Source organism: Athalia rosae, chromosome 5 (assembly GCF_917208135.1).
Source record: "Athalia rosae chromosome 5, iyAthRosa1.1, whole genome shotgun sequence".
NCBI classification, from domain to species: Eukaryota; Metazoa; Arthropoda; class Insecta; order Hymenoptera; family Athaliidae; genus Athalia; species Athalia rosae.
The window spans coordinates 6,629,775-6,651,790 of NC_064030.1; the positions used below are offsets into that span (position 1 = coordinate 6,629,775).

At 40.0% G+C, this 22,016-nt stretch overlaps 2 protein-coding genes across 5 annotated transcripts in view; both read left to right on the forward strand.

Annotated features, from left to right (window-relative positions):
• LOC105683349 (AF4/FMR2 family member lilli) overlaps positions 1–6,535 on the forward strand; it is a 157,054-nt gene extending 150,519 nt beyond the window's left edge. For all 4 annotated transcript variants that reach the window (XM_048655383.1, XM_048655384.1, XM_048655385.1 and 1 more), the window contains 5 exons: positions 32–226; positions 345–422; positions 502–598; positions 715–1,009; positions 1,120–6,535. In XM_048655383.1, the coding sequence (XP_048511340.1) occupies positions 32–226; positions 345–422; positions 502–598; positions 715–1,009; positions 1,120–1,229 (775 nt within the window). In that variant the 3' untranslated portion in view covers positions 1,230–6,535. The remainder of the gene's footprint in view (positions 1–31; positions 227–344; positions 423–501; positions 599–714; positions 1,010–1,119) is intronic.
• A 210-nt stretch (positions 6,536–6,745) lies between these two features.
• Positions 6,746–22,016, forward strand: part of LOC105684532 — a 66,212-nt gene continuing 50,941 nt past the window's right edge. Inside the window, exon 1 of the mRNA XM_048655388.1 lies at positions 6,746–7,327. The gene's annotated coding sequence lies outside the window, so the exon portion shown is untranslated. The remainder of the gene's footprint in view (positions 7,328–22,016) is intronic.

Consider the following 22,016-nt stretch of genomic DNA (forward strand, 5'->3'; position numbering starts at 1 on the left):
ATTGTACGAACGGTTTAATTTTTGTTCGTAGGGACCAGAATCAGTACCTGACAGAAGCAAAGCGACTAAAGCACAGCGCAGATGAAGAATGCGAGCTGACTGCGCAATGCATGCAATACTTGGAGGCTGTATTATACTTCTTACTTACTGGCCATGCAATGGAATCAGACCCTCTTACTGAACGAGCCGCATATACCATGTACAAGGACACCCTTTGCCTAATAAAGTAAGTTCAGCAATTCCAAAACGATCCCAACATTTTCTGATGTCAGTAATCTGGCGATGTTCTTGTAACGAACTAGTTGAACATTCATTAATTTTAAGTAATTTTATCTGGATTTTAGGTATATTTCTTCCAAGTTTAAGAGCCAACAGAACAACTCTCCTGAGAGCAGTATCCATAACAAACTGGCTGTTTTGAGGTAACGAAAAGTCACTTTTGATCAATTGCTGACCAATCTCAGAAAGACTCCATACTGATTATAAACTATCTAATTACAGCCTATGGTGCCAGTCTCTTTTATACTACAAGTTATTCAAGATCCGTAAACACGAGGTCCAGGAACACCAAAAGATACTAGAAGACTACCTTCAAAAGGTACATACATACTATGCATCAAATATATTTCTACTCCAAAGGGTGTGGACTGCAACTATTTTGGGAATACTATCTCATTTGAATCTAAATGATTTATTTTTAATCTCCCATTCCAGCCAGCACAACCTACATTAGTACAACCCGAAGGTCAAGGCACGCCTTCCCCGTTGTCTCCAACTCCGTCTCCTGCTGGTTCAGTCGGTTCAGTTGGAAGTCAGAGCTCAGGTTACAGCAGTGGAGAACTAGCCAACAGGGGTGCAGTCTCCGGACAAGCCCAAGGTGCTCCCTACGTCAGTGTGCCTCTTGGTGTTCATAATGCCATGCAGAAGCAGCATCACTACTTCGGTCTGTTAATGAATTGTCATGAACTATGGGATCAAGCAAATTCCTTGGTTACTGATAAACATAGAGGTAAGCTAAAATGACTTTTGGTCACTACTCCATAACGATTTTGCGGTTTGAGCCAGGTTATCGATGCGTCATGGAATTTTCATCTAATGAGACTCTTCCCTGTGTTACAGATTTTTTCATCGAGCTCGACGAGCAAAGAGGTCCTTTGACTTTGAAAAGTTCTCTGCGTGACTTGGTGCGTTACGTACAGGCAGGAATAAAGAAACTTCGTGCTCTCTGACCCCAGTGGCACAGCCCCCGACCACCCACCCCAAATTACGTGACTGCTCTTCCCCACAACATGGCTACATATCCCACTATGCTCACATAGTGAGAAGGGAAATGCACCGACACAGGAGACTAGGTATTTTACTCATCTATCCATGGCTAAAAACGTCGCGTTTTCGAAAATTGGTATAGATAATGTGGGCGTTGGGTAAAGGAAAAAAAATCGTTTGTTTTATATGGTTTTTAGTTATAAAATTAGTGTTATCAAATCCAACCTAAGACAGGTACGGCCCACGAACTTCTCCTATTTGTTGGATGAACTCGCTGTTTTTATGTAAAGTATAACTGTCAAGTGACACGTTACGACTGATGCAATTGAGAAATTGGTTGTGAAACAAACGACATATCGGATTACCTAGATTTTCAGAAAATCTACTACTATTGTTTGCCTGCCATTTGAATCTGCAATGTAAAATTAACGTCCCACGTTATCAAACTAGTAATATGCACCAAGAACGGCTCTTTTTTCAGATCTTGAATGAAGGGTCGCGCAATAATCAATACTTATCTGGCAGCTGTCAACAGCAAACGTCAGCTCCGTTTTGTATTTTTTGCATATTCCCATGAATTGAAGAGTATATAAGGTGTGAAAGATAGATCCCGTTCATTTTATTGCGATCGCAGGTTTGAATTTAGCCAGTGGAAGCTTGTACATGCCTAGAAATATCCCGTATGTTGGGATAAATACGGGTGTCAGGGAGTGCTCGACGTTTATTCTGCAAGTTTTGCGAAAATGTTCAATTGCAGACATAATCACGGGTGTATTAGAGAGCGCAAAAAGTGGCAAGAAATTGCAAAAGATAAGTAACTGAACACTATATCGTGGTATATGTATATTTGTGCTGGAATTTTAAGCAATTGAAGTACGCGATGAATTTCGCGCGACGAGGATCATACAATCACGTTGTTGGGACCGGGTATCTTACTTAGCAAATATAGTCAATTCCTATACCCTCGGAACGATGAAACTTAAGATCCTGTACGGACGATAAAGATTGTTTAAAAATCATAATAGTTATCAATGCCTTCGAGCAATAGCAATGTACTGTACCATATTAACTAAAATACGTTACTTATTATAGTAAAAGGACTGAGTGCCACACGATGGAATACTAGAAAAGATATCGTGAATAATAATAATAATAATTTAATCTCTATTTTCCGAGGTGTCCGCTTTTGTAAAATGTGCATAGATACAATAAAGTGCCACAGGAGTTTGAAAAATGCGTATGTAGAAAAAAAATAACGCAGGCTACCTGAGCATATTTAAAGCAACAATACAACAATGATATAGTTTATTATATATACACATAAAAGTAACATAATATTGTAACATTATAATATTATTGATAATGAAATAACACAATTTGTAGATAAGTGAGGTGTAGATTTAGAATTAATACGCAACAACACATATTACTTACATTATCTAGAATGTATGGGGAGTAGTGGTTCTAGAAAAAAAAAGTACATTACATACATACTATATACATAAATACATGCATACATAACATACACGAATAAATAAATTTAAAAAAATGCATACACACACACCTAATATGTAAGCAGAATCGGGAAAGGTATATGAATAAGTAAAGCAAGTTGCTCATGTGTATATTTTTGTAAATAGATATTGTGAGTGCCGCCGCCTTGAGGGCAGCCTGATATTGTCGGGCTAGCCCGCCCCATTTTGCTACCACATCTTACCGAAATGTTCTGGATTATTTCTGGTAAACTGTCCACTGATTATAAGTTTTCAAAAAAATGTAACGACGAAAAAAAGTGACAAAAAAACAGAACTGATTTTTGAGTTTCTTCGTTTATTAGCACAATGCTATCAATTGTACATGAAATGAATAATTAGAATCCCCTCAAGTGATATTTTGACTGTATTAGCAGCGTTTTACCAGAAGGACAATTTAGAAATTTGTAAGCATTTACGTAATAAAAAATGAAAACGAGTGAAAAAAAAAAATGACAAATTGAGATAATAGAAAATAGATGAACGGGAGTATGACAGGCTTTGCATTGGAACTTGAAATTAAGTGGAATTGTTACCAGAAGTGAACTATCCTATATAAAATCAATCATCGTTACTTGCGACAGCTTCTATTTTTGAAAATTATAGTTGCTGAAAATAACACAAGTAAAATTAAAGCAAAAATAAGAAAGAACAACAAAACAAATCATGTACAACATTATGTTTATTTTAGCGGAGCGGTGGATATCGGTTTAGGGAAAATTAACCGAAACAAACTAGATGATTCGACTCAAATTATCGCAGCGCTGCAGGAATTGTTATCAGAAACGGAGTTGGCGGGCATTGAAAGGCCCTAGTAACTAGTGCGGTCCAATGGTTCATGGGATACAATTTTATATGAACAATTACATGGAGCAAGCTTGCTGAAAAAAAAAAGTATTAAAAATTCAATATTTTGGAGACACATATTTATAAGAGATACGTATATCAGGCCCAGGCCCCCCAGCTCGGAGTGATGTCAAGTTGTGAAGCCTATTTCCATAGATCAATGTAACAGATACTTAGCGTAACAATCGCGATACTGCAATACTATTTTAGCGTTATCTTCATTGAGTAAATATTTATTTTTATCGGTTCTTGTTTTTCGACAATTAGAAAATATAATCAGCGACAGCAGTTCAATTTTCGTGCAAAGAACTTAACGAATATCTTATTATCTATTACATTGCGTCTGTGTGGGAATAAAACCACTGCTCGCGCTATTCAATACTAAAGCAGGTACTCTTTTCGACAAATCCTCGTTCCTACTGGCCTTAAAAAGTAAAAAAAATGAAAAGAAAAAAATGAAAATTGAAAAGAATATCTAAGAGGCGCTGCTGATTAAACTCGACAGCATGCACCAAACATATTAAATCGATCAACGTTTCTTACCAATTAATTCAATCGATGTATAATTATTAAGGTATAATATTATTTTGTGAACATATTTAAGAGGAAATGAAATACCTGTACAAAGTACCTAACCAGCTGCTTGGACTTTGGCTATTTGTTTTTCAAGCAATCCAAAGCCAGCAATTACTTGGTTACTGCTGTTCGATTTATTATTTTTCTTTACTATTATCGTAATTGTAATATATTTATATATATACATACACACACATATATATATATACATATATATCTCTTATTATTATTAATACTATTAATTATTATTATCGTCATTATTATTATTATTATTATTATTATTACTATTACTATCATCATCATCATTATCTTACAATATTCCTAGAATATTATTTTTACTCCGAGCAATGTTCACTGGAGCTAAACTATTCTGTCCTCGCAATGTGCCAAAATAATTGGCAAATGGTGTTATTATTATCAATTTTGATTCGATCGTGATTAATTTCTTTTACTAATTATCTTTCTGTTTATTGCGAGCAGAGAGTAATGGATGATAGTGATTGAAAATAATTTTATGAAGCTGAGAGGTAGGCGCGTGCGTGCACAATTTGATGTATAAATTGGACAGGAAAGTTTAATATAGTTTTTTTTTTTTTTTTTTTTTTTTTTCTTTATCCCGAAGGTATGACTCTATTGGGTTATGTCCCGATTTAATATAATTCGGGAATGTGTAGCGCGAGCCAAGCACAATAATTTCACTTAGGCCGTTTATCCACCGTCCTATACGTGACAATGATTTGGACTACATCCTGGTGAAACGGTTGAAAGTTCTTCGAGTTAATGTTAGCATGAAATGATCAATTATGAAAAAAAAATTCATACAAAAAAAAACAAACAAATATATGGTTTATGCCATTTTTTTCCTTTTTCTTCAAATGAATGATGATAAAATGCACGTTCGATTTACCTATTCTGTACATAAATAATTATAATATATTTTATTATGAGTATACATATCAATTTATCAACGGTTCCCACTTTCTGTTTTTGATGATGAACAACGAAAATTTTTTTTTCAACCGATATCAACGCGTATCGTACGCGAAAATCATAGCCTGTCTTTATTTGGACTGAAAATAGACACGTATATACATACATACATACACACACATACACACACATACGTACACGCATCCTGTGCATTAGGGAAAAACAGAAAAATAAATCTTCGCGAGAACGGTAAAATAAAATGTTCAACTAGACGAGTTCAATCGTCGATCAAGGATCTTTCGCATTGGCACAAATTCAATCATTCCGTCTGTTATTCTGTATACGGTCCACCTTTTTCCAAATAATCGATTTTCCATCTCTTCTAGTCAACTATTCGAATTGTACGCGAGCAATAATTACCTTTATTCACCACACTGATCGAATCTTCCGCGACACGAAAACGAAAGCAACGTAAATTTTTGTCCCCGCATTTTATTTATCTTCGTGTTAGAACAATAGCTAGTCATTTGCATAATTTATAGGTCAAAGTATAGTCAGGCTTTGATCTTTTAACCAGAGAGAAAAGAAAAAATAATTCTTGTGAAAATCAATTTTTCTAAAATTTTCCCTATACTTGGGAATTTTTGATATCAATTTTTTTTCCATTTTGTTGTGATTTGTCTTTTAGCCCGTTACATTCACCTATTTTAATTCCTCGTTGGTTTACGTTCTCTCTCCTCTCTCTCTCTCTCTCTCTCTCTTTTTTGTACGAAAATACCAGGGCACGGATTTCGAAAATAGATTATTTTTTTTGTCTCATACGAATTTACACATATATTTTTTGATTCAATCCTTTTATTCTCTGCAGCACTTTTAATCCGTTTACATGGGATGTCTAGTCCATATTATGTCGGACAAAACAGAGCAAAGCGTGTGTTGTGTCTGTAATTTGTAATTGTAATTTGCAAATACATATAACTATAATTATATAATTTACGTATCGAAAATTGTACACTATACAAGTGTATATGTAATATGTACTATGAAAAACATCATCCACATACGCGGGAATATAAAAAGTTATGTCAGGGCAAAAACCGCACCAAGGAGAGACCAAACTCGCTTTTAATGAATGTATACCTACTCGCCTTTTATTTATTTTATTTTATTATCATTATTATTATTATTACTATTATTGCTACTATTATTATTATTACTATGATTATTATTATTAATTATTATTATATTTATTGGTGTGGAGGCTGACACGGCCGAGCCACCGCTCTGATGAATTGAATTGTTGACACTAATCTATTGTTACTTAACTAATACTGTTCCAGTTGAAACAAATAAATAATTAAATAAATGAACAAATAAATGACGAATATCATCTCGTGTACGCTCCTTTTCATATTTAATGAAATTAAAAAATTTCCATCAACGGCGAAGCGAATCGATGAGCTGAAAATTTCATATTCGGTGAATGCAATTATAAGATGTTGCACGAACGACGGAATATTCTAGCAGATGTCGCTGCTGCCTTAAATTACACATGATATTCCATACGCCGAGCACCTGCGTTCAGTGTAAGGGACGCAGAGGCTGGGGTAGGACGCGTCGAATATTTTCCAGTAGAGGCGCTCTGGAGCTCAGAGTGAACGCGGCGGTGAACCTGAAACGGTGAAGATCGGGAACGCTGAGAACCAGCTTAGGCTTCTGGTACCGCATTCGCTTTTCAGCAGTCGAATGTTGCTCGCGTGTCCTTTAGTCGATAGTTTATTTTGAAACGGTTGTGACGCGTGTGTTTTACTCGTTGAAATTTCTCGTCGTTTTGAATCGTGTCGAATTTAATAACGATATTGCGTCCACGTTACAAAATACAAAACGTAACACGATATCGGGACGTATCTGTGCCGTTGCCGATTCCGCTTCGAATAAAACTGGTTTTATTGCAGTGAACTATCACCTTGCGATAGATTTATTTTAGTGCCTGTTTTGTGTTTTTGTTCCCTAAACAACAACGGTGTGAGTTTTGCCGAGTGACAGTTTTCTACTCGCATTGGTCAGTATAAGCTTATAAACTTTTCAACGAGTAACCGAACGGTTTCCCAAACGAGTTTCAAACTATCTGGATACTTGGAACTTCGGAGGGAGGCTTCGTCAAGGATTTATTCAAGGTATTTCTGCTCATTTTCAATATCTACACTCGCCGCGATTCGTCGTTCGACATTATTTCGAAATCGAAAATTTCACCGTCAAAGAAATATAACCTTGAATCTAAGGGCCGCCTTTTTTTCCTTCCCACCTGTTGGTTTCACATCCTTCTCTCCCCGTTGCTTTTTACACCACGTTACGAACGGTGCATTATCGGCGTGATAAATTTCAGGAAATAACGGAGAAGCGAAAAAAATCCTATTCATTTCGTGCCAGTTGTTGGTTCAGCGTTAATTTATTTGTTGAACTTGAAAGACCACCGTGTTGAATAAACGTTCCCCACACTTATTCCAGACGGGTGTGTTGATACGGCTAACAGATTTCTTTCTGTTTCTTTTTTTCCTCTATTCAGCACCCACGAAAATCAACGCACGTGTGTGTTCAATTAGACTCGGTATACGGATTGCGCAAAACTGTTCGTTTTCATGTAGATTACAGGTACTTAACGTAGTTCTCTCGTTGTCTAATGTCTGTAATCTAGCTGTCATCTATTTGTTTATTTATTTACCTAGACACCGTGTAACTCACCGCTCAACGTGATGTGTGCAACGCTATTTTAGTACAACACTAACGAGATGAGTAGCCAGTAAACCAGGAAACGTGTATTGTTTAAATGCTTCTTCAAAAGTACACTCGTCTTATGCTAATGCGCGACAGCCAACGGCTATTTCCGTTAAAATTTTTTAGTGTTAACAAAGTTCTTGATTATCGTTAACTTGTTTGGACGCTCGTACGCAAACGAGAAAACCAAGAAATATCATATCCATACTTGGTGCGAATTTACCACCATATCCGAGCAATGTGAAGTACGAGCATTGCGTTACCTGTAATTTTGCTGCCTGTTTTGCAACGCGACTGAATAGGATTTTTCTCCTCCCCCCCTCGCACCCCAAAGTCTAGCGAAACTAATAAGTAATAATAATAATAATAAATCGTTGGTTATTCTATGGCCCATTTTCCAGCGACGAGTAACAACAATAACGAAAAAGGTTTCGTAGTAGCCGTGAGATATGAAACTTAACGCGTTACGTCACCGAAGTACGGTTATATTCTAGGTATAAGGCTGGACGATCTGCAGGTATAATACACCTGACGAATGGAATCGCGCGAACCTCCGGAACCCCACGTATTTTTCTATCCTCTGTTCCGCCAGCGTGAAATTCATTCGTATTTCCCGAGTCTGGGACACGGTGCGTCAAATTATACCCTAAAAAACTTCATCCGCGTCTCAATGTACCCGATAAACTCGTCCAGATAACGAAGCGCTATCCCTTAAGGATTTTTCAAATCGTCGACTAATCTTTTTCCGTGGACTAGGTACTAACGAACCCCGTTTAAGTTAATCAAAGTTTTCCACTACGTTACCGACATTCTTCGACCTCGGATTAAATATACCTCCTCCGGGATTAATCTCCATGCAAATCAAAGCGGAGAAATTCTATACATTTTATCCGATCTATCGGAGGAAATTCAATTTTTCACCATACAATTACGAAACCACGTCTATAACGACTTTCCTTTCATTATCGATGCCGGATTTTCATTCCCATCTACGTTACGACATCGCTCGTTGATTTTCCATACGATTATAGCGTTTCGTGTACGCGCGCATATTAGTTTTATCGGGACTTATTAATTACGGGTAAATATATCGAACGCGGTGCAGATACGGAATGTAACGAACCGTGACTTACGTCGCCAGACTCCACATTGCACTATATGTATGGTAAACGCTAATGACACTCGTATGCACGTACGCGGTTACTGCAGCAGCATATGTATTATACGTATAGCAGCAGGTAACACGTAACTCCGCGTGTGTAACGTTAACCTGCAGTTATATTGTACTGTACTGTATTACGCACGTTTTGCGGTGCCCACGTGCTCGCGGGTCTTACGTACGTACATCGAAATAAGAGCGTCTAACGAATGATCGAATAAAGGGGACGGAGATACGTCGTGCGACGAAAATTTTGCAAAATTAAACGTTCAGGAGAGAATCTAGTGGAGAAATGTGATTATCAGTGGGGGTACGATTAGGCACAGGATCACCTGTCGATGTACAGTTTCTCCTCTTCGGTCGATTGATTTGAGCCAGGTAATATTGCGGTGCGATTGACCTTAGAGCGGAAGGGATCGAGGAATAGAAACAGAAATAGATACAGAAAAGAATAAGAAAAAAGAAACGCCGTTGACTTTTATAAATGCAACGACAGCTGCAGCTGCTGCATTCGTCGTTAATTCCTTCGAAAAAAGTTTACGACTCTGATCCATCCCGATCGCTTACGTAGTAGAGACGTTTAAAGTTTGGACGATCGTAGCCGTGAATCTCAATTTCAATTTTGAGAAAGAACAGGGGGGTGGGGGGGGAATAAGATGAAAGATGAAAGATCGAAGAAAAAGTAAAAATTGAGAGGACGCACATCTAAGACACAAGTGTACAGCGATACGATAATATCGCGGAATAAAGAAGGTGTGTTACCTTTGCGTGTCTCGAAGTAATATCGCTCCTTGGAGCTCGGTGACCCTGTCAATAAATTAGGTCAGACAATAATTTCTTGATCGATAACAGGTCTGGAAGAAACTTGCTCGTGAAATAGGCATAGTGCGTAGGTGTTCGAATATTTATTACGTCATACACGATAGAGAAATCGGCACGGTGTGCGCCGAATTATACCTAACGGTATACGACAGTTACGACTGGATGAATAAATTGAAACAGATTCGCCAAAAAAAATCCATCAAATATTGATTCAGATTGTAACAAGCGAATCGATAATTCGCCTTTTTTTCTTCTCTGGTTATATAGTATATCTTGTTCTCGAGTTCCGTTATACGTTTATTTCCCGATGTTCGCGCGGCATACCGTACAACGTTTACAACTCGTCAGCTGCACACGTCATTCCATTAATTAGCTGCACACGACGTTGAGCTCGTTAATTGATTTTTGCAAACTGTAACGTAAGCGAGAGCAACCGGGGGGGCGGTTTCAGCTGCGAGCGACATGTAATAGGAATAATCCTGGAAAAGCTTAAATTGCAACAGCAGTCAAGGTCACCGATGCGGCGTTGATTAGTGTCAAGTTTCACTTGTACGCCTGCAACGGCGATACCGCGACGGAGAACACGCTCCGATGCGGTGTAGAATCTAATGTTCCTTCGCCGCTTTGGTTTGCGAGCAAAATTTCTTTCTCATATTCCGTTCGTATTACAAGCTGTGGGAAGGGAATAGAAGAAAAATATTAATCGTGTACCCTCGGTATGGCGATGGTGTCTTCTCAACGCGAAAAGAAGAACGCTCATCATTTCCACCCTGTACTGCACGTCTAATGTGTGATCCAATTGTTCCAGACCTAATCCAATAAAATGTCAGCATTGACTTGGCAGATCGGATTGAGTAGAATATGTAGCGTACTGAACTGAATAGTGTAAAACGTGACTGTAATATTGGATTATAAGCGAAAAGGGTGTTTTTTTTCTCTTTCCTTTTCTATTTTTTTTTTTTTTTTTTTTTTTTTTTTTTTTTTAGAAAAATTTAATTAAAAATTCTCATCAGAGACCAAAAGTTAACCTAGGGGATGCTTAGGGTATATATGCGACCTTTTGCCGTTTGTGATTAAGGAGTGATCGAAAAATCAAAATTAATAACTTCGCACGCGATTATTTTTCATTTTTACCCCCTGCGATCTTCACTTTCCCGTAGCCGGAAGTGGAAGTGAAGTCTCCTCTTCACTTATTGCTATCAGTTTTCGTGTACACGCCCAATCGATGTTCCGTATACATCCAGGTAGTCGTTTCAACGGCGTTCAACAGTTTGGAAGAGCGTTTTAGTTGTACACAAAATATCTTCGTCTTCGTTTTTTGTCTCTGTTTCTATTCTCCTACTTCTCTCTCCTCCGTAAACCGCGTGCCGAGCAATTATCAGACTTGTTTCATCTCCATCGGAACAATATGACTTCCGTTATAGTTTGGCAAACAAGTGCCGTATGTACAATAAAAATATCTCTTTCCTCGCTTGTTCGTAACAAGCAGTTCCGTCCGGTTTGAATAATGGCAGGCATTGTTTCCTCCTCGCGAATAAAATATTCTCTTTATCCCCAGTTCGTACACCAGATTACGCGCTATAGATGTGGATAACGCCCAACATCACCAGACGCGTTCTAAAAATCATCCGTAGTATGTAATAGTGAAGATAAATAATTCATTTCAAAAACCTTTACACACACGATTCTCCAAATTAGACCAGTATGATCGGGTATCAGAAAAATTGTATCCTCATCCCCGCCATCTCGATGATCAGACGCCATTTCATTTTTCTTTTTTTCTTATTTTAAATACAAAACCATCAAATTCTGAACTGCCGATGCCCGCGCCGTTAACGTCGCTCCAGATATCTCGTCTCGAGTCTAGCTATACTTGAACGCGCGTACGTCTCAGCTTCGGCTTCAGCGGCGGCTACCGTGCAGCATCCGCGCGGTAAAGAATACCTCGTACCGGAGACGCCGCACGCGTAACATGCGGCGAAAGATTCCGCTGCCGACGACCCAGGAGCTCCCGTATAACGGTACCCAATGACATAACTTCTTCGAAAGATGCAGTGAACGCGACGAGAGAGAGATAATATGGTCGGCCATCGCCATCGAAACGTTTATTATCTACCTGCAGGGCGGCGCGCGATGATGTTCGAAATTCGACCCTCGAATGTGGAGCCAATTAGATATCGCAATTGATAGGAATAATTGCGTTGAAACCAGCTGTACGAAATTCAGTAGAATATGCGCGTTGTAACGTTTTTTTTTTCTCTTTTTCTTTTTTTTCTCTTTAACCACCTGTCTTCGATCTGCAGGGTGCGGCCGATCGACGAAGAGTAGGTAGTGGTGTATGTGATGATCGTTTTTTTTCCATCTCTTTTTTTTTTTTTTACACGGGTGACTGAAATACACCGCTCAAGGACGTCTGTGTGCATCAACTGCACGTTGGAAACGGTCATTTCGTAGCCCGTTAGAATCGCGTTAAAATATTACAGTGGGATTGATCGAAGATCGTATCGCGTGATTCGGTAATTGAAAATTGTACAGATTACTAGGAGCGTTGGGAAGTGAAAAACTACGAAAAAGGGAAGAAAAACTTTAGTCGAATCGGGTGAAGGTTAAGGTTGAAAGCCTGCCGAGAGATCGAGCGAGGTTATTCGATTCCTATATGTATAGTCGACGCATATTTCGCCTGACGATTATTAATCTTTCGGTGGAACGTAGAAACGAATCATCGGGATCAAACCTCGTGGAAATTTACGTTCATTCGTCTGGTTTTTATCTCCTTCCTTCTCATTCAGAAAACTACCGCCAGTACCCACACTCTTCGAATATCCAGCAGCGGTTCTCGATAGCGTCTAGAGTGCGGACTTATATTATTATTATATTTATAAATTCGTAGCAAATTTTTTGGTCGAAAGACCAAAGTCCGAGGTCAGTCCCGCGAACTCAAAGACTCTCAACTTTACACCGCTTCGTTCGTCGTCCGCCTGTATCGTTGGACATTCGTACAATCGAACACCGATATAATTTTATATTCGCGCTCCATTGCCGCCGCTGACTTTCATGGTCCACTGGATCGAATCCGCCGCTATAACTCTTTCGATCCGGAGACCACCGCGCCGGTGTGTTTACACGTGGTTTTTTTCACTTTATTTTATTTTATTTCATTTTTTACTTTTTCATTCTCGTTTTTTGTATCCGGTTTGTTTTTTTAAACGTTCCACGCCTCAAACGCGTATTGTGCGATGTGTCAATGGCTCCTGCCCCGCTGCTCCTGTTGGAATCTTGTGATCTTTTCACCTCCATTCCACCTTCGTATATATACAAAACGACCCACTGAACTGGATTTCGTAACTGTTTCAAACTCGCGATTTCAAGTTTGTAGGTGCGCGCTGGATGGAATATAGAACGGAGAACTCGTAGTTCGCTAACAATATAACTGCCCACTGCGCCTATACGTTCGACGCTAAAGATTTTTACTCGGAGATATTTATTTTTGCTATCTCTGAACGAGGATGAAAATTAAACCGAAAGAAATATAATTCCGTCCGTCACCTCAACGCGTTAAATATTGTTGAAAGTTATTTCTATAAAAATTCTTGATATTATATATGAATTCGACTGCCTCGAAATCTCCTCGACGACGTACGCAATATTTTTTCATTCCTCAATACTTTTATTGGTTGAAAAAAAAAAATAAATAAATAAATAAATACTTAAATAGAATAAGGACGCTGGGTATGCAAAAACCTTGGTCATTGATCAGCGCGGTATTTCATCGCGTACCTCCGCTGCACGTAGTTGTAATTATTATATCGGATCTCGAGGTCTCGCGAACGTGCCCAAAACCATCAATAAATATCGTAACGATACGAGGCAGAGATCAAAAGCAATTCTAACCAACGATAAGTAAGATCGACCGGTGTATACGGGTTTCGTTCGAGCGATCGGCGCCGCGGTTCGCCGTTCGCTATTTTATTTTTTGTTGGTTTTTTTTTTCTTTTTTTCTTTTTTTTTTTTTTTTTTTACCCCCCTGGGCTCCCGTTCCGCAGACGAATTCGACGAGCTTAAAGCCGCATAAGTGTAGTCCGACAGCGGCACGTCGAAAATAATCCACCGAATCCCCTCCTGTAGTCCTCATGGAGTTCCTCGATCATCTCTCGAAAAACTATAAAAGAAGAGCCTCGCTGATTGAATCCTCAAAGATTTTCTCGGGTCGTCTATATGTATACGTATAACGCGCGAGTTATATGCGACACAACACCGTCACAATTACCCTCCCATTCAACGCACCCTTTTCGTACGGATAAATTTTATTTTATTTTATTTCCTAGCTTCTGTTTTTTTTTTTCACCTCCTCCATTTCATCCCTCCTCGAATCGGCTCCGCTACTACGGTGTCGCTGGTTTTTTTTTTTTCTGATACACCCACCCCCTAGAAGAATAGTGAAGTATAACGTGTACGGATTTTGTTTTTCTCTTCTTATTTTTCATCGTCCTAATGCAACCGCGTGAGCTCGGAGCTTGCGATCCTTAGCCCCGTACTTATTTTTCATCCCCCAACCCCGGCGCGCTCTTCTGTTATACGTACCTACTTCGTCTCTATGGTTTTCATCATCGTGCATCTATTATACTTTATAGGCCGCTACCATCTGTCGTTGTTCTCTCTATATTGAAAGCAGGAGGCCGTAATAGATACGCGTGTACACTCGTAGATATATATACATATATGTACGTAGAATACATAGAACAAACCACGTGACGTGCAGCATGGGTTTGTTGTATACGTACGTACGTACCTACCTACTGCATACAGTGTCTGACGTGCATTGAACCGGTGCATCGATGCCTGATCAATAGTCGCAATTTCGAAGCTGAGTAAACTCGGAAAATTTACTCTTTCATGTGCACGTGCGTGCACGTTTACATATATATATGTATGCTGCATGTAGCGCATACAATCGACTACCGGGTTGTGTACATGATTTCTAGATCGCCGTTGCATCTTCTAGTTACATTTGTAAATTTTTCGAACACCGAACTCGACTGGTCTCTGTGCGCGTACTGTAGGAAAACAAGGATCGCCGCCCCGACCTCATTTTGACTTGGGATAAATACCGGAATGATCTCAATCAACCAAACATTCGGTGAATACCGTGATTGAACGTTGAATAAACGTCGGGCCGTTCCGTTTGCTAAATTCATTTTCAACGTTCGACTGAAAAATCCCAATTGATTCCAACGCGTCGTATACATATACTAATTTCTAACAGCGTGTACAGTTGGATAGCGTGCACGCTAAACTCGATTGTAATATAAGCAGGTAAAATTCGCACTGGAGTACGATAATTACCCGTTCTAATTAGTCGGGCAAATAGTTATAACCGCGTCCGCACGCGCGAGTTCTGTTCGGAATGGGTAGGGCACAGGTATACGCTGTTATTATTCAGAATCAGTAGCAGGTAGCGATCGGTCCTCGAATTCGAATTGTTCTGCTTTTTCAAACCTGATCTGATTTTGAAAAAAAAAAAAAAAAAAGACAACGGCGGGGGAAAAGAATGTGGATCAATTACCATATATATATATGTATTATTCCGTGTTACTTTACGCGAAGTGCGTAACGCAGGTACGTACGTTGCATTGTATATTTTCACACGTTTAGCGATAGTTGAACTCTCCCGAGTTACCTCATATAAAATTACCACGTAACGAAATAATATCACACACGTCTCGCATAGTCTATCGCATGAATGTGGCGCAATATCGTAGAGAGAGAGAGAGAGAGAGAGGATAAAAAAAAAGAAGAGGAAAATATTCGTGTTAGAATTTTAGAGGGGAATAAAACGTGGCTAGAGAAAATGAATAGTGAGAACGTTTTGAAAGATCACGTGTGAAAGGGATGAGAAATTACAATCCGTACAAGAAAGTTGTGATCCTTGAAACAAGTGTAATTAGTTTTCTGAAAAATTCGATCAGTTTAATTGCTGTAATCCGTATAAATTCGCTCGTTAAACGTTGCCGTGGATCGTCTCAATTTGCAGAAAAGTTAGTCGTATGGGTACAGCTGCGCTTACAGATCGTTCGAAGGATACCGTGATCACGTGAGATTCGGATAGCGAAAACTTTCGATCTTGATCCTGCGGATAACGTCGTATCCTATAGCGCGAACGGTATTCCTTCCGTCTGCCTACCGGGATAATATAATATCATCGTTTCTCATAAAACGTGTGTGTATACTCCCGGAACACAGAAAAATGCCGTTATACACATGTACCGAAACGAGAACATGATTTGTATATGTATGCATAGATACTCGTGTGTTCGTCCGTTCGCAGCTGTTACCTACAATTTAACCATAAATCGGACATCCGAACGTTCGAGATATGCGGAGATGATAGCGTATTTCCAGAGCGATTCGTTCTACCTCGACGTCTTTCTGGTGTAGCGTGACGATAATCTTCGGCTTCAGCCACCCGTCTTCACTTTAAATCCTCACGTATATTATCCCGCGCACAGTCGTATCAGATACGTACGTACAACGGGTACAAACTTTCTCCCACAATGATTACACACATCCGATGCATACCTATTTCTTCTTTTTTTTGTTGTCTCCTCTCTTCTCTCTTCCACTCGATCTTGTTGTACGACTTCGCGTTTCGGCCTCCTTTTCCGCGCGGAAGAGATCCTGAAAATGATATACTATTTATACGTATGTATCTGTATAATTTATCGTACGATTCTTTTTTTGTTGCTTTAGTGTACGATCGATTAAAACGAAAGTGAAATTACTATCTGTTCAAAGTCTTTTGTATGTTTGGATAAAAGAAAAAAAGAAAACAAATTTGCTACGAAATTACGACGATTGTGTGTAATTGTTATTTTTTTTAAATCGTTCAATTTCGTGGCGGTTTTTACGTTGCCTTGAATCAATCCGATCGGATTCGATTAAAGTGACGCGATTGGATGCGGTAACGAGACGAGGAATAGAAGAAAAAAAAACGAAAAAAATCGATCGGAACATTAGACTAATAGCTCTATTCTGTTACAAACATCTGCGCTGTATGGTGGGTATCCTATATAGCCGCCGTTGGGGATAACTTCCGGGTTTCTCGTGGGATCGCTTCAAACCGCTGTGCATTGTACTTTACGTTATACCCGCGTACGCGTATAGGTCTATCGAATCGTACAAAGGTCAAATCTAATGTCATCGAGCTACCGAGGCGCGTAGCGTCGAACCAACCAACCTTACTTCCGTTCGAATCCGAGCACAATACTATGGAGTACGAGGCACAAGAGTCAACGATGTTTGCAACGTGTACCGTGTACCACACGGGATTCGAAATTTCGAAAAAAAAAAAAGAATAAAAGTTGTCCCCCAACCCTCATTCGATAAAATAGATTATGAACGAATGAAAATGGCATATAGTCCTTCCAAAGGAAATTTCGATGGAGATAAAATACTCATAGTACCAGGGATTCGTACAGCAAGTCTCGGTTAAGAAAAGTGGAAGATGTTGGACGCGATCGGCTCCGCGTTCGCTCAGTCGATGGAGCCTGAAAGGTCGGTCAAGTTAACGGTCCAGATCAAGACCTTTGTCCGATATTTCCTTTCGCAGTGTTATCGGCTGCATCGTAGTGTTGAGCAACGATGTACAGCGCGCGTTTGTTAACGATATCGTCAAAGGACGTAGAGCAGAAAGTCGAATTCAGGTCGCGGCCAGGTCTTACCTTGGCAAAGGTTAGATCACATGCACATCATACGTGACCTATAACAAGAGTTGTATGTTTTTTTTTTTTCTCATTCTTCTTCCTCCTTTTCCATTTTTTTCTTAACGTTTATCGGATCGCGCACTCCAGAAATTGATGGGGCGAAAACCATGTGGAATTTCATGCCTCCGACTTGGAGGTGCTTTCTATTTTAGGCGTTATTGTACAGAAGGTAGAGAGATTTTATCGGCACCACATATCGAAGCGAACGTCCGACGACAATGATCCCCGGTCGCGATGAGAAGATTATAGAAAAGAGATTCGAGGCAGCCGAAGCACGTTATTTTGTCCCCATTGTTTCCTCCGTATAGAATTATGAAACTATCGACTCTGTGCGACCATCGATATTCACTTCTCGTTAGCTCCGTCTTGTTCAAAAGAGTTGTAAGGTCAGGGTCGAGATTTTCTTCCTTTTTTTTTTTTTCCTCTGCCTCAAGGTTGAGAGTTTCTTTTCGAAAGAGATCGTCTCGAAGCTCCGAGTTTTCTATTCACCGGGAATCAAACTCGACTTCGTTCTCGTACCCCGCGAATGAAAAAACGGCTCAACGCCGCTCCTTCTTTTTTCCTTGCAACCTTCCACCCCCTTTCTTTTACAACAAATCAGCCACTCTCTCGGAAATGACGAAACCGCGAAAAATTCATCCCCGTGCACGGAATCGGGATTATCGAAAGTACAAATTTTCGAACGTCCATGCTGTCGTACCGCCTCTGAAGATGTTTTTCTTTTTTCTATTCTCTCTCGCGTATTCCCGGCGTGAAAGCTACTCTCGATATATTTCGCCATCGAACTACGCGTACACGGGATGCATACCTCTAACGACGTTTCAATGACTGGCTTTTCAAACCCGCCAAATGCTATGCCGAGTATATCAATCACCGAACGCCTACCATCGCACTGTACGCGGACAGCTAGGCGATCCGTAAACGCCGCGCTCGCTCCTCGGCTTATTCCGCTGGTCATTCCGTCTTTCATTTTCCGTTCTCATCCTCGCGCTTTTACCGGTTACAGCTTTCCACTTTTGCTGAGGCGAACTCTGAAAAGATGACGAACGAGGAAAAAAAAAAAAAAAACTTGAGAAGAACGCGAATAAAATTTATTCGGATGACGAGGATCGATCGGACTCGCAATCGATCGATAATTACGGAATATTCTTTTCGAATCGGACTCAAAAAGTACCTCGAATCCTCCGGTGAACACCGACCCCGCAATATGCGGCGGCTATACATATGTAAAGCTCGAACTCGACACGCTAGGTAATTCGGGGCAAAGATCTCAACGGCCGACCGTGACGACGGCGGATCCCAGGGAAAAAAACGTTGCGACACCGAAAACTTCACCTGGGAATTCCCGCGAGAAAATACAGGGCTTGTGAATATTTCTTAATTTCGACCGCGACCAAATAATTCGTCCGATCTGATTCTCTAGGCGTGATGTACACCGATATAATATGTATAAATAAAATCCATTTCGCAATAATTTGCATGACCGGATGTTCGGTGAAAGTTCGGCTTGTAGTGTATTATAACTCAGGCCCGATGTGCACTCTATACTGCAGTCTAAGAATGAATTAGAATTCCAAAAAAAAAAAAAAATAAATAAACCATCACCATTTTCTTCTCCGCATTTACGTCTTGAGCTTACCACGGCGTGCGGTTTTTAAAAAATCATCTTTTCAGGGAAAGAATCTAGAAATTTCTCCGGTTTTTTTTCATTTCCCCCCTATTTCTCGCTCTCCCCGTATTCGCTTTTTGAGCTACCTACTCTATGGGCTCTCCTCTCAGCTGGATCTATATTGTAATAATAGACGGACGGACTGCAAAGAACGCGAGCAGTGGCCCGCGTAAATCACGCTCTGCTTGTTCCCGACAACGCGGGCATGCACACACCGGCTGCAACATTAGAATTAGTTATTTCATTAGCATGAGTTCGTCTGGGGTACGAGTATATTTACGCTTGTGGATTATACACATATGTACCTACGTGCCCTGCATGAAAAACCGTACGAAAAATATCACGGTGAAAATTGTTTTCTCCCTCGTCGTACCCGCGCTTCACTTTTATCTCTCATCTCATTTGCTTATATGTATTCGTCGAGATCTCGATTATATTTTCGTTCGATCTTAGAATAAATGAAACACCCCCTATGAACGGTGATATGAATTTTGAAAGTTTTCAAAATTTCGCTCCTTACGCGGTATCCTTCCGAAATATTCATACCGAAGGAAACCGATCCTTGAGGAGGAAGCGGCGGTCGCAGTGCAGAGAAACGTAGTGATTTATGGGGTTCCCTGTGGCTGGCATTTATGACCCTGAAGGGAAATTAGAATCAGCTGTTGAAAAGGAGGAAAATCTCCGGCTTTTTTCCACATTTTTTCTTTATTTAACGTTTTTTTTTTTTTGCTTGTTGTATTACTGCTGTTTCATTTTCTGAAAAGGTCACGAGTTAACGTTGTCTTGTATATCGCACGACGTCGAGTCGAACCGGGCGTGTTTCCAAAGCTGAAAGGAATATACCCATACGTACAACGCTAACATTTTTCACGACTCACTCTATAGGTATATAACGTTTCCATAATACACAGCGACGATCATTACGATGATAATGATTTTCATATCGCGAGTAAGCGAATGCTCGGTGAGACGACGGCTTTTACCGCGGCCATAAGGATTCAATAAGATCTCGATTTGGCTCGCGGTTGTTCGCTCTACTTGCTCGCGGCACGTCGTCGATTCGTTTACACGGCACCGTGTATTTCGACGGTTCGAAACTGCGGGGATCGGAATATATATGAAAAATCGACAATTTTAGAGAGAGAAAAAAAAAAAAACAGATCGAGACTCTCGTCATACCAAACGATGAGCAAATTTCTTCGTTGTATATATGGGAGGCTTTTTGGACAAATTTTCGTCACGAGTAATAAGTCGACCGTTTCGTTGGATTCATTCGATGTGGTTAGCGTCGGTGCGTAACCGAAACATGCGTTCCAACGTGCGCGCGATGTTTCGGAACCTCCCGAGGAGGGAACCCGACACCTATCGCCCGCATCCTCTTGGGTTCCTCGCATCTCGTTTGCCTCTCGCGGTTCTCACGGCCTCGTACAGTGGGAATCCGGGATTCCCTGGGGAGTGAGGTAGGTTTCTCCCCAAGGATCTATTTTTCCCTACCGCATACACACCTACCCCGTACCTCGCCTTTTCTCCCCTGTTACACACGAGCGCGGGGCTGTACGGATCACACCCGTACATACAACCGGCGACGACAATTGCAATCTCTTCAACGGCTCGACTTACCACTCTGATTAATTAATTAATTAATTAATTAATTAATTAATTAATTCGTTCGTTGCGTCCCACGTACACTATAAGCGAGTTCCTCCTCGTCATCGTCGCTGATTTTCGCCCCGGGTATAGAAATTCGTTACGCGTAGCGTACAGCGAGGACGATCATCATCGGATCCGTGATTCGAAAAAAATGATGGGAATACCGCAAAAAAAAATGGACTTGCGTCAGTTCGTTATTAACCGTAGGCGTCTGGCGAAATCAGCTGATCGTATTACGAATATTGTCGTTGTCACGTTTCAGCCACGGAGCGCGGTTATTCGGTACGTCAGTTTGTCCGTGGCTGACCACTTACATTGGGATTGTATTTCGCGGTGTATCACCTTCCGATATTATACGTATTATAATACGTATAGGTACAACGTACGTAATATATCATATTTTTTTTTTTTTTTTACGCAATCGAAAACAAATTTTTAAACAATAAATTCCCTTGACGATAATAACGTGTGATAATTTTCGTAATTACATTCGTAATATATTTTCACGATATTGTTGTTCGTTATTCGATGAAACAAACGGTGTATACTTATTCCATTGTTAAGCGGAGTCAGGTAGGTATAATTATATACACTCATCGATTCGCGAGGTTGGATACGAGGACTTCCTCAAACAAAATTCCAAAGAATTCTGACGTTCATTTTTAATTTTAACAAAAATTTCTAACGTCATCCTTTCTTCTGTGTTTCAGGTGAGAAAATTATTAACGAATACCACGACCGCAAAATTCTTCACGGATCCCTCGAGTCTTTGAATATTTGCTGCGCTCTATCTGGTGGGTTATGAATAAATGTATTTAGTATAGTTAAATCTGTAGTAAAATTGGGCGAAAAAGTTTTCGAGAGCTTGCTCGGATAATCGGATATTTTCTTTCGTTCGTTAATTTCATATATGTACATATATACTCGCGACGTTTTCCGTCCAATCTTCTGGAAAATGTTCCGCTCGACAAGGCATGTGCCGGATAAACTGCACTACGTCATAAATTCTCGGAAAACATATCTGAGTAGGG